Raw genomic sequence first — 16,409 nt, forward strand, 5'->3', positions numbered from 1 at the left:
GGTGCTTCAGAATAATTGCGGCGTAGGTATTCTAATGCACTATTAGCATTGTGAATCACATAATTAACGTGAATGTGCCATGAGGGGTCATTGCATGTGCACACCTAGATATTTATAAGAGCTTACGTGCTCTCGTTATATGTCATCAATTATATAAGAAAGGAACTGAGTGGCGTAAGAACGGTGAGAGAATGTCATGCTCTTACATTTATTAGTGTTGAGAGTCATAACCCATTTGCTACACCAGTTAGAAATGCTGTCTAAGTCAGACTGAATAACAGAGTGGTCAGATTCGTTAGTTATTTCATGATAAACAGCACAGTCGTCAGCAAACAACTTTATATTGAAAGTAACAGTGTCAGGAAGGTCATTTACACAGATTAGGAAATGCAGAGGGCCCAAAAGGGACCCTGGGGAACGCCTGAACTTTGCAAAAATTCGAGTGACAGTCGTTGGCGGTTGCTTACTGTGAGCGATTGGTCCAAAACAGTCGATCCATTTTAAGATATTAGGGTCAATATTTAGAATGCTCAATTTGTAAAGAAGTAATTGGTTCTACCCATTTCCGTAAAAGTGGTACGACAGAGAAAGGAGGAAAAGTTGGATCAGGGCTGTACAACGTGCAAAGTAAACAACAGTTTCAGGAGCACCCAGGTGCTATTTTGAGCGATGTCTTTTGCACTGCTTATGTATTTTCGCACTTCTTCCGTTTCGCCAGAGGTCAGGACTACGCTACGCCCGTGTTATCAATAAGACCAGCTGGCCGTTGAGTGTTCGTCAAGACTAAACGGAGCAGAAGGCATCGCGATGAAAGGGCGTCGTTTTTGTTTCTTCAGATAAATTTCTCGACATAATCGCGTATTTCGATTTCTTTTAGACCCGAGGAAAGTTGCGGCAACCTGTACGAAGCCGGACAACGATATGGAACGCACACTTTGTAGGAAATAAAAGAAGCTCGATTACGATGCATAGAGCCTCTCTGCCAACGGTATTTTCACTGGCGACAACGTCTGATCTCAGTGAAAGCTTAACAGATACCACAGGCGAGTGATGTTGGGTAAACTACTCATAAGGAACGCGATTGTAATAGAAAGAAAAAAAATTCTACCGTGTCTGGCAGTGACTCGCAGGCTGTCGTTGCCGTCTGCTCGATGTAGCGGATAAGAAATGAAGCGAGACATTCGCCAGCTGGCAGCTCGTACTGAATATTTTGAATCTGCGAAGCGTGTGTAAGTTTCGTCGCTCTGTTCCTGAAGTGTGCTGCAGCTTACTACCTCAAAATATCTTGTACACCTGAGCGACGAAGCGCGGTTCGTTCCTCGGCGGCTTGGAAGAGTGCGTACACTGCGACTGAACCTTCCCTGGAGAACTCGTCAGCATACTTTGCACTCGTGGTGCGACATTTTTTTATTCCAATTTGATGTAGTATTCAGTGACACAAACCGAAGGTAGTCGTGTTTTGCATCGCATTTGGCGCGTAATTCATACTTCTCGGAGTCATGTTTCACACGAGTTCAGTGTAGATATAAGACCACCGTACCAATACTTATTTATTAAAAAATAAAACATTTGCGTTTTGCAGTTACTGCGGCATTTCATATTTTATTCTAGTTCGGTGTAGTCTGAAATAACAGTGTTTATTTGTTCTTAGCGAGCCAATGGACGTTAATATTATAGATGGCAATGGTAAGCAAGAGGCCATATGCTCTCACCTGGTAGGGTTTTTTATGGGCTAATTACTAACAATCTCGACACATCATTAAAGAATATTGTCACAGACAAAACCACAAAAGACTTCGATTGACGCTATAGATCTTTTAAGAAGCTGTCCTGGTACCTTTGTCGTTATCTCCTTTAGGGAGCAACCCAACATACCTAGCATGTTGCATCGAATTGCACATAGTGGCTGTCATTTGTGTCATGGTCGTGGCATTACCGCCCTCCCTAGAAGCATCGTCTCGATGCGGAACATTTATGCACTTGTGAATGCCGCAATGATACTGTTAAGGAAGATGTAGATGGTGAGAGAGTTGTAGAGCTTTGCGGTCAGCGGGAGTAGCATAGCTTCAACCTAGAGACGTGAACGACATCGGACAGGCGCGGGCGTCGGGGACGGCTAGTGGTGCCTTCTCCTTCAGGAATCACTTCGTATGTCACGTCGCTTAGTCGTTGAACGATCCTATAAGGTCCAAAGTAGCGGTGTCAAAGTTTCTCCAAATGACCACACTGGCGGATCGGTGTCCACACCCATACTTTGTCACCGGGTTTATATGTGACGTCGCAGTGACGAAGATTGTATCGGTCGGCGTCGTTGTGTTTTTGGTAGCGGATATGCTTTCGTGCGAGCTGGCGCGCCTCCTCGGCGCATCGAGCGAATTCGGCATCATCAGTGACAACATTAAACCAGTGAGTGGGTAAAAGCATTGCGTCCAACGTCCTTACAGCTTCCCAGCCATGCGCCCAGCGAAAAGGAGTGAAGCCAATTGTTTCTTGAACGGCAGCATTATATGCAAACGTAACATATGTGAGAACGTCGTCCCAGTTATTGTGGTGGACGTTAACATGCATGGAAATCATATAAGCGATCGTTTTGTTAAGCCTTTCTGTGATCCCACTCGTGTGGGGATGGTAAGGAGTAGCTTTGCGGTGAACTGTACCACTGAGATGCATGATATCTTCTGTGAGCTGCACTGTAGATGCTGTGCCCCGGTCGGTTATAACCACTGTTGGAGCACCGTGGCGGAGTACGATGCCATGTACACAGGTCGCAATATCATCGGCAGTACCTCGTGGGAGATCTCTGATTTCAATTTAACGTGTAAGGCAGTCTGTGGCAACAGCAATCCAACGGTTACCAGCCCTCGACGTGGGGAATGGTCCAAGCAAATCTATGCCAACCTGCTGAAAAGGGAACCGCGGAGGATCAACGGGATAGAGAAGTCCAGCGGGACGCACGGGTTGTGCCTTGCGTCTCTGGTAGTCGCGGCATGTCTTCAATACTTTTGGCGTATGCGTGAAAACGTCAGTGCGAATCCCAAGTGGCCCGAACATGGCTCGTCGTGAGAGGCCCACAGGGCGTCGTCACGTAGTGTGGACGGCACTCAGGAGGCAGGCGGTTGCGGTTGCGTGAAAACCATATTTGTAGAGGGCGCCATCGCGGAGAAAAAACGATGCGAACTTGCGGACGAACGTACGAGGCGGCTGTCGTAGACGGTTCTCAAGGTAGTCGATGAGAGGCCAGAATTCTGAAGATCGCGCTGTTGCTTGCTGATGTCTGATACTGTGATAGTGGAGTGATGCGTCCTCTTCATCAAAGCCGAATAGCGACGATTGAGGTGGAGCACGCGACAGGCAGCCGGCGTCGGTATGTTTAGGCCCGGACTTGAACACTATCGTCATATCGTATTGTTGCAAGCGAAGACTCCAGCGTGCAAGACCGCCAGATGGATCCTACAGATTGGCGAGCTAGAACAATGAATGGTTATCTGTCACAACTAGAAACGATCGGCCGTACAAATATGGTCGGAACTTAGAGCTGCCCACACAACAGTCAAGGATTCCTTCTCTGTAGTGGAATAGTTTCTTTTCAGCTGAGGACAAAGTGCTGCTTGCGTACGAAATGACGCGCTCGGCTCCATCTTGCCACTCTACGAGGACGGCACCAAGGCCCACGTTGCTGGCATCCGTGTGCAACTCGGTGTCACTTTCTTCGTCAAAGTGTCCTAGAACTGGAGGTGTGGGCAGACGTTTCTGAAATTCACAGAAGGCCTCTTGTTGGTCCTCCTCGCCGACAAACGGAACATTATTCTTTGTTAACCGTTCCAAAATTTCGACTATCCATGCAAAGTTAGCCACGACGCCACTATAATATGCGCAAAGTCCTAGAAAACGGCTGAGTTCGTGTTTGTTCGATGGTTTTGGAAACGAAGCAACAGCAATGGTTTTGTCGGGGTCTCGCAGAATGCCTTCAAAGCTGACGACATGGCCTAACAATTTGAGTTCGTCAAACCCGAAATGGCATTTTTCAGGCTTTAAAGACATGCCAGCAGTACGAATTGCGTCAAGAACTGCTTGCAAGCGCTGGATGGAGGTTTTGCTGAAAAGTTTCTGAAAACACAACGATATCATCTAAATAGACAAGGCATGACTGCCGCTTGCGACCTGATAGAACCGTGTCCATCATGCGCTGAAATTTAGCAGGCACAGAGCACAATCCTAAAGGAAGGACCTTCAATTCCTAGAGTCCACCAGGCGTAATTAATGCGGTTTCCTCTAGGTCATGGTCATCAACCTCTATTTGCCAGTAGCTGCTGCTAAGGTCCATCGATGAGAAGTATTGGGCACGTTGAAGGCGGTCCAGAGAATCATCAATGCGGGGAAGGGGATACAAGTCCATCTTCGTAACGTTGTTAAGCTTGCGATAGTCAACGCGAAAACGCATTGCACCATCTTTCTTTTTCACGAGAACCACAGGTGACGCCCATGGGCTGGAGGAGGGCTGTATTGTGTCGTCGGTAAGCATTTGTTGTTTTACTTGATTTCGGATGGCGTCTTGCTCTTTGCGAGAAAGACGGTAGGCACGTTGGCTAACGTGTCTTGCATTGGGATTAGTAAGAATTTTGTGTTTCGTAATAGGCGTTTAGTTTACCTTCGATGTTGAAGCGAAACAGTGAGCAAAAGGCTGTAAAAGGATTCGAATGCTAGCTTGTTGCTCACCTGATATTTTAGAATTTACATCAATTCTGCTGTTGGCTAGTACGTCACAGTTACAATCTCCACCATTGTGTCCTACAGTTAAAGAAGCAGGAGAGTCACTGACTGGCTCTAAATAGACAATGACAATTCGTGGGTTGAAGTGCTGGTATTCACGACTCAAACTCGTCACTAAAATCTGAGCAGTCCATGACGAGAGCTGCAAGATCCCGCGGGCTACGCAAACCTGTCGAGCCAAAAAGACTGACAGATTACCTTCAGCGATTCCGAAATGGGGAGGATCATTGTCTGTTTCTACGGTGATCAACGTAGCACTCCGTGGTGGTAAAGTAGCGCAGTCACCCGAAACGCGTAACACCGTCGACTGTGGGTGATAGTCGTTCGAATGAGTTACGTGTTCGCTGGAAAAAGTGACAACCAACTCGCGAAGGTTTATGATTCCTCCGTACTCCTGAAGAAAGTCCATGCCGAGTGTGACCTGCCTAAAGCACTCTGTCAGTATAATAAATGAACCGACAAATTTGGCCGCACGAATATATACCCAACATGACCGCCGGCTGCACGGAGCTTAGGTCCTGGGCACGGTTTCGTCTCCTTGCGAAGTGCAGTAGCCAGTTGGCCGTTCATAACAGAATAATCGGCACTAGTATCGACAAGAGCGGTTACTGGTTGGTTGTCCACAGAAACGAGTATGTCGGCTGAAACAGGCTGAGGCTTTTCGAAGGAAGGTGCCGAATGTACTCAGTCGTCATTGTCGTTATCGTCGTCGTCATCACAGTGTCGCAGCGGAGGATCTCTCGAAGTGCGTTGGACAGCGGCCCCACCCCGGGAGGTCACGGTTCTTAGTTTCCCCGACTTGGGCTCGCGGGCCGGTTGCCGACGTAAGCGGAGAACGTAGTGTAGCGGCTAGGTGATGCCGATCGTCCAGGAGGTGATGATCGTGACTGGCGCCTCTGCGGAGACGGAGGTCGGGTCGTTGGCAGGGACTGTTCAAACGGTGGTAACTGCGTGTACGGCGACCAATGTTGACTGGCCAGGCATTGCTGGATTTCTTTCGGGCGCTCTCCCTAACGTGGGCGACGAGCGCCGCGGTGATAGCCCTGGAGCTCTATTCTTCGGCAGTAGCAGGCACGGTACAAGTGGCACGCTTCGTTACAGCGGAAGAAGAGTGGCTGATAGCCAGGTGTGCGCCAAACGTCTGACTTTAGCGTACTGATTCGGGGGCTCGTGGACTCGTACTTATTTGTATGTGAAGCTTGGTTTTGGAAGTGGCACAGCGGTTCTTCAGAAGAAGGCGGGCTACGGTGGTTCACGGGCTGCGTAGGTAGCCTCACCGCTTGCGCGGAAGTCCGTACGGGGGCGGCTTCAGGTCTTGTTTGCACGAATGACTGTGCCACCTGACGGACTCCTTCGCGGAAGATACCTGTGAGAGATGTTACGGTCGGCTGAAATCGCACTCCCTGTAGTCGATCGAGCTCCTCACTCATGACCTCCGCACAAGCTCTCGAAGCGCGTCGGCCTCACAGGGCAACGAGAGAGAAGACGCTGATCCGAAGCTGATTTGGCGACCGTAGACCGAGGAGCGTTGCTGAAGGGCTCGCTCCATTGTTGTCGCCTCACTGACGAGCTCAGCTACTGTAGCTGGAGGCATTCGCATAAGTCCAGCATACAGCTGCTCTTTCACTGCGCGCATCAGCAGGCGGACCTTCTTCGCTTCTGTCATGCGAGAGGCAGCGCGCTTGAAAAGCCACGACATGTCCTCTACCAATATGCTAGGACAGGTTGCGAACGTAGTTCCCGCGCCTACTAGGGCGCCCCTCACGGCGGCGAGCGAGCACTCAAGCTGGATACGACCGGCCCGCTTCCGTTCAGAAAGCCTGTCTATGCAAGTGTTTCGCGCGTAGCTGTAGGTTTTTCTAAGCAATGACGAAGTGCAATACGGATTGTCGCGTGGTGGGCTGCAACAGCACGTACGGAAACTCGCCAAGAACGAAGTTTTACAGGTTTCCGAGCCGACGGTATGAAGTAGAACGGCGTCAACGTTTGATTACTTAAATGATATTGCGCGACCGAAAAACGACACGGACGCCCAGTTTGTCCGATATATTTCTTCCCACATGAAAGCGGAAGATTGTACACCACCCGGTGGACACACTCGACAAACTTTTTGCGGTGATGCTTTCTGCACTTAACGGACAAACTGGGCGTTGCCTCAATAATCGGCTCCGCGAACACAGCAACAATGTAAAAAACGGCTCTGGCGGTTTCTTGGAGATCCTCTGTCGCGATCATGGATGCAAACCTCTTAAAATCAATGCACGATTGTTTCCTGTGGCAGCACGCAGGTCATGCGTGAAATATCTGAAGCGCAGATGATCGCGAAATTGGGTGATAAGTGTGTTAGCTTCCAGTTTCTGGCTCTCACAGAAAAAGAACTAAGTTTCTTGGAGGCGGCATCACATGACTCGTAACTATGTTACATGAATTTGCACTTCTTTTTTCTTGTAAGCGCATGCGCGGTCTACACTGTTTCCCTTGTATAAAATCGATTCAGTGGCACAATGAACTTAGTTGAAAGTTTGCGCTTGGTGTGTCGTCTTCTCTCACGTCCATGTCGTTTTTTTGTCGCGCAATATCATTTAGTTAATGGATTACCAACTTGCCCGGAATGCTGCTCTTATTAAGTTCATTTCTAGTTCAAGGGGCCCTTTTCGAAATGTTCTTCGTGATCCCTGTCCCACTGTTTCCCTCATTGCCGCCATCGTTTGCAAAGCACGGACGCTCTCCCATTGTTTACGCATGAAGACCACCCGTCCGGACTTGGTTTCCCTGTTCGGAGGCTTTCTGCCTTCAGCGGGACACTCCACCAGAATCTGCAAGATCTTGCGTTCCGAGTGGAACAACCAAGCGCGGCTCTACAGGCAGTACCTTTCCGTACAACTTCAGAACGGTGGAGGGCGTCTCACAGCTAATGGTCTGCATCGCGAGTACTTTCGGTTGGCGGACCAGACAACTGAATTCCTTTGGCAGCAACAACTACGTAGACTCCGAGAACAGCAGCCGCAAAAGAAGCGGTCGGCCCCGCAGAACCTCGTCCATATTCCAGAGTCTATCTCTCGGGTCCTATCTCGGGTCCGAGAGGTCCTATCTCTCGGGCCGAAGTTTGCCGTCCAAACCGAAAAGCCCCCCAGAGAACTTCTGTCCTACGTTCGACGTGTCTCAAAGCTTGTCCCAGACCACGAGGTAGGCCGTATCGTATCGGAAGGTGTCGATGTACTACAAAGGTGCAAGCAACCAACGACGAGGATTTCGGTGAATCGGGTGGCCTCTTCAGTCGTTGACAATTCGCTGTGTGTAATTCCTGCCGATAAAGAAGGCGGTTTTGATGTGTTACCTGCTGAAGACTTTAACGGCAAGGCTCTAGAGGCCATCAGTGGCACGTTCAACTGTCATAGGCAGGTGTCGCTGGCTAAAGTAAAGGCTGTGGCAAAGCGCATCTGCAACAGACTTAATTTACAAAAATTAACCAAGGCATTTGAAAACAGCAAGAGAGATCATCCAAAAGTTTTGTTCAGTGCCAAAACGCATAAACCCGGTGTCTGTTACGGATTATTGTGTCAGAAATTGATACTTGGGAAAAACCGTTGGGGGTGTTTTTACAACAAAACTTGGGCCTTGAGCCTGTCAGCGACCCTTTCCTCTTTAAGAGCTCAGATACTGTGACTGATTTTTTGAAATCACATTCTGACCGTGGTCTTCAGGCGTTTTCTATTAATGTAAAGGATCTTTATTATTCCTTGCCGCATAGAAGCGTACTGTCCTGTGTTGAGCGATGTATAGATAAGTATGGTGCTGTTTCCTTCCAGAATGAGGCCGGCATGTCTTGCAGTCAATTTTTAAAACTTTACAGCCTTACCTTAATTCCACCTTCATCATTTGTGATAACCAATGTTTTTTGCAGAAAAGCGGAGTTTGTATTGGCTCTTGCATTGCTCCCATTCTTAGTTACCTGTTTTTATCCTGTTTAGACCGTGACATTTCATCACAAGTGCAAGGCACTGCGGTTTTTGTCGCGTGGTTGGTGCCGCGCGGGGCACGAGCACGCAGGGACGGACCGAAACGTGCGACCACTTGCTTGGACGAAAAGGGAATGCCCCTTCTTTATTGGGCCCGAACATATATAGACACACACAGATCACAGGGGGCGCCACACTCTGGTGGCAGCCTAACAAATGGGGCTGAAATGTGGCGACCTCTACATCTCTCCCCTTGAAGCATTGGAGGTTAGACGGGAGAGATTCAGGAAGCCAGACACCTCAAAAGTTTCACAAGTTCAAACGGCGTGGCGGAACGATAGGCCGGCCGTAACGTGTTCGAGTCACACCGTCACTGCGGTCCCTGGCTGCAGGGGACTGTTGCACGGACTGTCCGAGGGGGACCGTTGATTCCACGATGTTGGCAGGCCGAGGCTCCTGACAGCGAACTTGCTGCAGTGGTGGTGGTTCCTCTCCGGAGGCAGTAGTCCCAAAAGGCACTAGGTGACGCCGGTTGCGCTGTAGGGTGCCACCTCGCTCCGTTTCGACCACGTAGCTTCTTGGTCTTTGCCCCGGACTGAGGACCGGGGCCTGCACTTGATCGGGTCGCACCCAGACGCGCTGACCTGTTTGGAGTGGCGGCAAGTCTCGAGCTCCATGATGCCTGTTGTAATTGTCGGCCTGCTTCTGCTTGTAAGACGCATCCTTGGCGACGACTTCTTTCATTGGGGGCCAGTTGGGACATAGCTGGGAGCCTTGCTTTGGGACTCTGGTTCTCAGTTGACGTCCCATCAACAGCTGGGCTGAACTAAAGCCGTTGACTCCTGGAGTGTCCCTATAGCTGAGCAGAGCCAGAGAAGGATCCTTTGACTTGCGAAACAGGTCCTTGATAGTCCGCACCATCCTCTCCGCCTCTCCGTTCGATTGAGCGTAGTGTGGACTGCTGGTACTGTGGTTAAAGCCGTATGACGCTGCAAACGCCGCGAACTCTTGCGACGAGAACGGTGGGCCGTTGTCGGACCTGACTTCTTGCGGGATTCCATGGCGGGCAAAGATGGATTTGAGAGCGTCAATGACTGCTTGAGCTGTCGTGCTCCTCAGGGTCACCACCTCAGGGAACCTTGAGTAATAGTCCACCACCAGGATGAACGTCTGGCCGTTGAGGTGGAACAAGTCTATTCCAAGGAATTCCCAGGGATGTCCAGGTAGGGCTGTGGAGAGCAGGGGCTCGGCAAGTTCACGCGGGTGGAAGGGCACTGTTCACAGTTGGCAACGAGAGAGGCGATGTCTGTCGAGATACCGGGCCACCAAACTGACTCCCGAGCTAGAGCTTTGGTCCTGTTGATGCCCTGATGACCTTCATGCAACAGCGTCAAGACCGCTGGCCGAAGGGACGATGGGATGACTAACCGGGCGCCCTTCAACAGAACACCGTCGCAGACAGAGAGCTCGTCTGCCACCGAGGCGTACTTTGTAAGGTGCAGTGGTATCGTGGTCTTTTTAGGCCAACCATTCTGGCAGTAGGAAGCGAGGGCTTTGCACTCGCCATCGGACTCTTGTGCCTGTCGCACGTCTTTAGGGCTGAGTGGCAAGACTTCCGACGTGCAGCCGACTACCTGTGCTGCAAAAAGTTCGATAGTGTCTAGAGGAGTGGGTGGCTTGTAGGTGATGCGCGACAACGTATCGGCTGTGGCTAGCAGCTTTCCTGGCACGTGCAGCATACGGAACTGGTATTGCATGGTCTTCAGCCGTAGTCTGAATACGAGGCGGCAACACGTCCAGTTCCATCTTGCCCAGAAGCGAAACGAGTGGCAGGTGGTCAGTCTCGACGTCGAAGGGGATGCCACGGACGAACTCGTCGAACCTTTGGATAGCCCACGTCGTTGCCAAAGCTTCTTTTTCAGTCTGGCTGTAACGCTGCTCGGTATCGGTCATTGACCTCGAAGCGAATGCGACTGGGCGGCGCTCTCCTGAGGGTTGCGTCTGTAGCAAAACTGCGCCGAGTCCGAATGAGCTTGCGTCTGCAGACACCGTAGTGGCGTACGACGGGTGGTACTTGGCCATGCACCTGTCTGACGTCAAGAGTTCCTTGATTTTCTCGAACGCTGCCTTTTGCTCGTGCTGCCACACCCAACTCGCAGACTTGTTCAGTAAGGCTCTGATGGGAGCCGTGACGTCCGAGATGTGTGGCAAGAACCTGGCAAGATGGTTCACCATTCCGAGCAGTCTTCTAACGCCAGCGACGTCCGTTGGGGATTCCATGGCTTTGACTGCTTCGACCTTGCCCGGATCTGGCCTGATGCCCTGTGCCGAGACGACAACTCCGAGGAAGGAGACCTCGTGTACCCCAAAAGGACACTTGTCCTGGTTCAATGTGATACCTGCTTTTGCAAGGCGAAATAGCACCTGGCTCAGTCTGGCGTCATGTTCCTGGCGGGTGCGTCCAAAAACCAAAATATCGTCTATGATATTGGCGACTCCTTCTTGGCCCTCCAGGATTCTTGCCATCTGCTTTTGGAAGTACTCGGGTGCGGAGGTGATGCCAAAGGGGAGCCGGCAGAAGCAGTATCGGCCATATGGGGTGATAAATGGAAGCTCTGGGGAGTCTTCAGCGAGTTTCACCTGGTGGAAGCTTGCGGTCGCGTCCAGCTTCGAAAAAACTGTTGCATCGCCGAGGAGGCCAAGGACTTGCTCGACAGTTGGCAGAATATGTCTTTCACGAAGGACGACCTTGTTGAGTTGTGTTAAGTCGACGCAGAGGCGGTAGGAACCATCGCCTTTCCGGACGACGACGAGACCCGAGCACCATGGTGTTGGCTTGTCGACCCTACGGATCACGCCTGCGCTTTCCAATTTGTCTAGCTCGCGGCGGACAATCTCGAGCAGCGGAATGGGAATCCTGCGAGGTACGCTTAGCGAGAAAGGTACGGCATCGGGTTTCAACCGGATGTTGTATTCGTCCTTGAGGGTTCCCAATCCATTGAAGAGCTCGGCGTGCAGCGTCGCTTTTGAAGTTTTGAGTTGATCAAGAAACCGAACTACTTGGAGAGCTTGGAGCGCTGGCGGTCCCAGTAGAGGCACAGTGAGAGACTGGATCACGTAGAGGCGCTGACAGCTTGTTTTCCCTTGCCACTGAAGTCGTGCCATGTACGAGCCCAGCACGCGCAGTGGCTGTCCTCCCGGGCCAGTGAGCAGAGTGTCGACTTGGTCGAGTGTGGCAGGCAAGGTAGGAAAGTCGCTGGGAACAGCAGATACTTCGGCTCCGGAGTCGACCTTGAAGTGCGCTGTGTAGTCGTCAACGGTGACGTCGAGGAACTTTGCCGAGGCGGGCGTCGCGACGGCGTGCAGGTGAACGGAGCTGAGCTTGTACTGCTTGAACTTCCGCGAGCGGCATACTTCGGCAAAGTGGCCTTTCTTTTTGCAGAAGTTGCAGGTGGAGCGACGGGCCAGGCAGTCTGAACGTCGATGAGGCGCGCGGCCGCAGAATTCACATGTGGACGGCTCGCGTGAGCGCTCTGCTAGCGACTGCGGCGAACGAGGCTTAGCGGCGGAGCGGCGGCGAGAGGGGAACTTGCTAGCTTTTGCGGCGTCGAGGTTGAGCTCGCGGGAGTGCTCGGTGCGGTTCTGGGGCAACGCCTTTTCCCTGTCGGCGTCTTCGGATTGACGGGCTTGTGTCCAGGCGTCCTGTAGTGTCAACTTCGCGTTCCGGCACAGCTGGTCCGAGAGACGGGAGTCGCGGAGGCCGACGACGAACCGGCCGCGTACGAGCCTTTCCTCGACAGCAGCAGACGGATAGTTACAGCGCTTGACCATCCTGCGCAGTTCTGCGTAGTACGTGTCGACGCTTTCGTCGGGCAGCTGAACGCGTCTGTGGAACCGTGGCGATTCGTAAAGCTCGTTTGCCGGGTGCACGAAGTGCTCAGTGAAGCGGGTGGCAACGGCTTGGTATGAAGCGAGCGACTGGGCGTCGAGCGAGAAAGTCTCGAGAAGCGGGCGGGCCTCCGGGCCCATGCAGTACAGTAGCGAGCGTACCTGCATGTCTTCCGACGCTTTCGTCAGTCCTGAAACCACTGCGTAGTCTTCGTAGCGGCTGAGCCATGTCGCCCACGTTGGCGGGTTCGCGAAGTCGAACGGTGCCGGCGGCTGGAAGTTGACGCCGTACAGTTTTGGCGGCTCGCCGGTCTCGAGGGACATCTTGGTGCCTTCCTATGAGGTGTGGGCTAAGGCAGGGGGGCGTTATCCGGCCGCTTCTGACACCATGTCGCGTGGTTGGTGCCGCGCGGGGCACGAGCACGCAGGGGCGGACCGAAACGTGCGACCACTTGCTTGGACGAAAAGGGAATGCCCCTTCTTTATTGGGCCCGAACATATATAGACACACAGATCACAGGGGGCGCCACACTCTGGTGGCAGCCTAACAAATGGGGCTGAAATGTGGCGACCTCTACAGTTTTTAAAATATTTAGATACGTTGATGACTTTTTAATTTTCATTGACTGCTCTTCTTATGCCTTCATTCTGGAAGATAAGAAAGCGTTAGAAATGTTTCAGAAGTGCTTAGTTCCCTTTCAAACTACTCATGAGATTCCGGTAGATAGGCCTCTTCGTTTCCTTGATCTTCGCCTGAGCTTTCAGGACAGCCACACGTGTTGGTTGTATGAGCCGCGAGCCAACAAGCCACTTCTGCCGTATACTACGTCCACACACTCTAAGCTTGTTAAGCGCGCCATTATCAGTGTGTGCTTCAAGAATGCCCTTAGCAAGTCTTGCTGTCATGTAGTAGACGTAAGCTTTGGAAAGCAAACTCTAGGTTTGTCCTTGGCTGGATATCCTTGGGTGGTGCTAGTGTCTGTTGCGGAACGCATTTTAAGAGAAGCGCGATCCAGCACGCAGAAGTCAGTTGCCGATGCTCTTCCCGGCATACGCCCTAAAGTAAGTGTCATACCTTACATGCCCGGGATATCCTATAACCTGAAAAAGATAGCCCAAAGGCGAATGTAAGAGTTGTTTTTTTCTGCTCGGAACAAGGCTGACGGATCCAAATGCCATCTCTTCCGATAAGTGCAGAAAGCATCACCGCAAAAAGTTTGTCGAGTGTGTCCACCGGGTGGTATACAACCTTCCGCTTTCATGTGGGAAGAACTATATCGGACAAACTGGGCGTTGCCTCAATGATCGGCTACACAAACACAGCTACAATATAAAAAAACGGCTCTGGCGGTTTCTTGGCGTTGCACTGTCGCGATCATGGATGCAAACCTCTTGAGGTTCATTGCACGATTGTTTCCCGTGGCAGCACGCAGCTCATGCGTGAAATATCTGAAGCGCAGATGATCGCGAAATTGGGTGATAAGTGTGTTAGCTTCCCGTCTCTGGCTCTCACAGAAAAAGAGTTTCTTGGAGGCGGCATCACATGACTCGTAACTATGTTACATGGATTCGCACTTCTTTTTTCTTGTTAGCGCATGCACGGTTTACACTGTTTCCCATGTATAAAATCGGTTCAGTGGCACAATAAACTTAGTTGAATGTTTGCGCTTGGTCTGTCGTCTTCTCTCACGTCCGTGTCGTTTTTTTTTTGTCGCGCAATATCATTTAAGCAATGGATTACCAACTTGCCCGGAATGCTGTTCTCATTAACGTTGGATGGCGCTCGTCCGACGGCAGAAGTAAGCTGTTTTATGTGCCGGCGTTATACCAAGTGCGTTAACGCTGAGTCGGTTCCTTTTACAGCAATGATGGCAGCAACTGGAAACCTACAATCCATACCAGGATATGCAGCAAACATTTCGTCGGTGGCACGAAACCTAACGAAGGCCATCCCGCTTACTTCCCCGCAATAATTCCCGCTGCGTACAAAGCATCGGCTGGCCCTGTGTCAAGTGACCGTAAGGTGCATATATATATATATATATATATATATATATATATATATATATATATATATATATATATATATAATTATGTGCTCTTAGCTTCAGGTAGTGTGGCTAATGCCAATTGATTTTGTGCGTTGAGAGTAGATTTCGTTGCGTAGTCGTAGTGCTTCAGTGAACCAATATTGTTTGGATGGGACTGCCACCGCCAATGCTAAGCGACGTGGTCTTTATAGTGCTTATTTTGCCGTAAAAAGAAACCGCCAGGAGCGAAAGATGGAGGAGAGCGACAGATGTCCAGTTGTGAAAGTAAACAAACAGGGCGTGTCCCAAGCCCCGATTAACTTATTCCAGACAGGCCGCCTTACAATGACAACCTAAATGCCTCCGTCTGCGACCAGTCTGCAGATGACACACATCGGGTCGACATAAGCTAAAGTTTATTACGTAAAATTTATGCTTTTGGTTGCATTTAATGTGACTGATGTACTAAGCTGGTGTTAAATGCTGGTTTGAGGCCTCAACAATGACGGAAGGCGGCAACGCTACTTTCAGCATGAACTTCACATTTATATCAGAGTTGTGCGATGGCAATCCGTCATCCTACATCAGTCACAAAGACGTGTGCAGCACAGGCTTGGGCAGCTCATGCAGTCCGGACTTTTCGGGCAAAAGCACAGGGCAGTCTTGCAAAGAGCCTTTCTTCGCGGCGTTCAGATCTCTTCAGCATGATGGAAACGCCTTTCATGCGTTTACATCAACTGATTTTTGATTACTTGCTCTGCTGTTACACATACCTGGTCCAAAAAAAAGCTAAATGAGTTGTCTATTGAAAACAAGATTCTGTTATTTTTCATTAAACTTAAACATGGGCTGCCATTCTCTTTTCTCGGTGTTCTTTTTGGCGTGCACAAAACAACAGCGTCTCGTATCGACAAGGGTCTACTTGTGAACATCCATGCTGCAACAGCGGAATGGCTATACTGGCCGTCACAAGCAGCTGTTCTGGCCACATTACCTCCATGCTTCAATCTACTCTATCCGAAATACAGCATTGTCATAGATTGCACCGAGCTTGAAACTGAAGTGCCTCGAGCAATCAAAACACAAAACTCCTGGTATTCGGACTATAAAGGAAGGCACAAAATCAAGTACCTTGTTGGAATGACTCCGGATGGCCTTATCACTTATCTTTCAAAGGGCTTTGGAAGGCGAACAAGTGACGGCACATTAACTGTTGAAAGAGGGTTTTTGTCCCTTCTTGAACCAGGAGATGTCGTCTTAGCCGATAAAGGATTTCCAGGCATAAAGGCAGGTGTCGGCGCGCAGGGTGCAACGCTGGTCATGCCACCTTGTGCTACCAGCCCACAATTCTTGGAGTCTGAAGTGGATGCCACATACGAAACCGCCTCCGCGCGCATTCATGTAGAAAGAGTGATCCAAAGGCCCAATTTTACGATATCGCTAAACGCAGGATACCACACGAACTGCCCGGCTATGCTGATGAGATTCTTCACGTGCTAACAAACCTGAAGAGACCAATTTTTGCCAAGCTACAGAAATAATGAGGCAGGAAAAACGAAAAAACATTTACTGCACAATTTTCATGCAGACAAGAAGGCTTAAAATGACTAGCTTTACGGCCACATGTGAGGCTGTACATGTTTGCATAAAATGTATCAAATCTGTAAAAATAAATTATGTCCTTATTTGAAGGCACTGTTGTCTCTGTTCTATGCTGGGAATGGGATGGCGCTGCACTTGAAACTAATATATTGTAACGTAG

At 50.4% G+C, this 16,409-nt stretch overlaps 1 protein-coding gene and 1 pseudogene across 1 annotated transcript; one reads left to right on the forward strand and one right to left on the reverse strand.

Moving 5' to 3' along the window:
* Nucleotides 1-10,322: 10,322 nt before the first annotated feature.
* On the reverse strand, nt 10,323-12,950 carry LOC142563495 (uncharacterized). Its single transcript, XM_075674046.1, has one exon. It carries the CDS (start codon nt 12,939-12,941, stop codon nt 10,323-10,325), a length of 2,619 nt encoding a protein of 872 aa, XP_075530161.1. The 5' UTR covers nt 12,942-12,950.
* Nucleotides 12,951-15,398: 2,448 nt separating this feature from the next.
* On the forward strand, nt 15,399-16,188 carry LOC142563496 (uncharacterized; annotated as a pseudogene).
* Nucleotides 16,189-16,409: the final 221 nt, after the last annotated feature.

This window comes from Dermacentor variabilis, chromosome 11 (assembly GCF_050947875.1).
Source record: "Dermacentor variabilis isolate Ectoservices chromosome 11, ASM5094787v1, whole genome shotgun sequence".
Classification (NCBI taxonomy): domain Eukaryota; kingdom Metazoa; phylum Arthropoda; class Arachnida; order Ixodida; family Ixodidae; genus Dermacentor; species Dermacentor variabilis.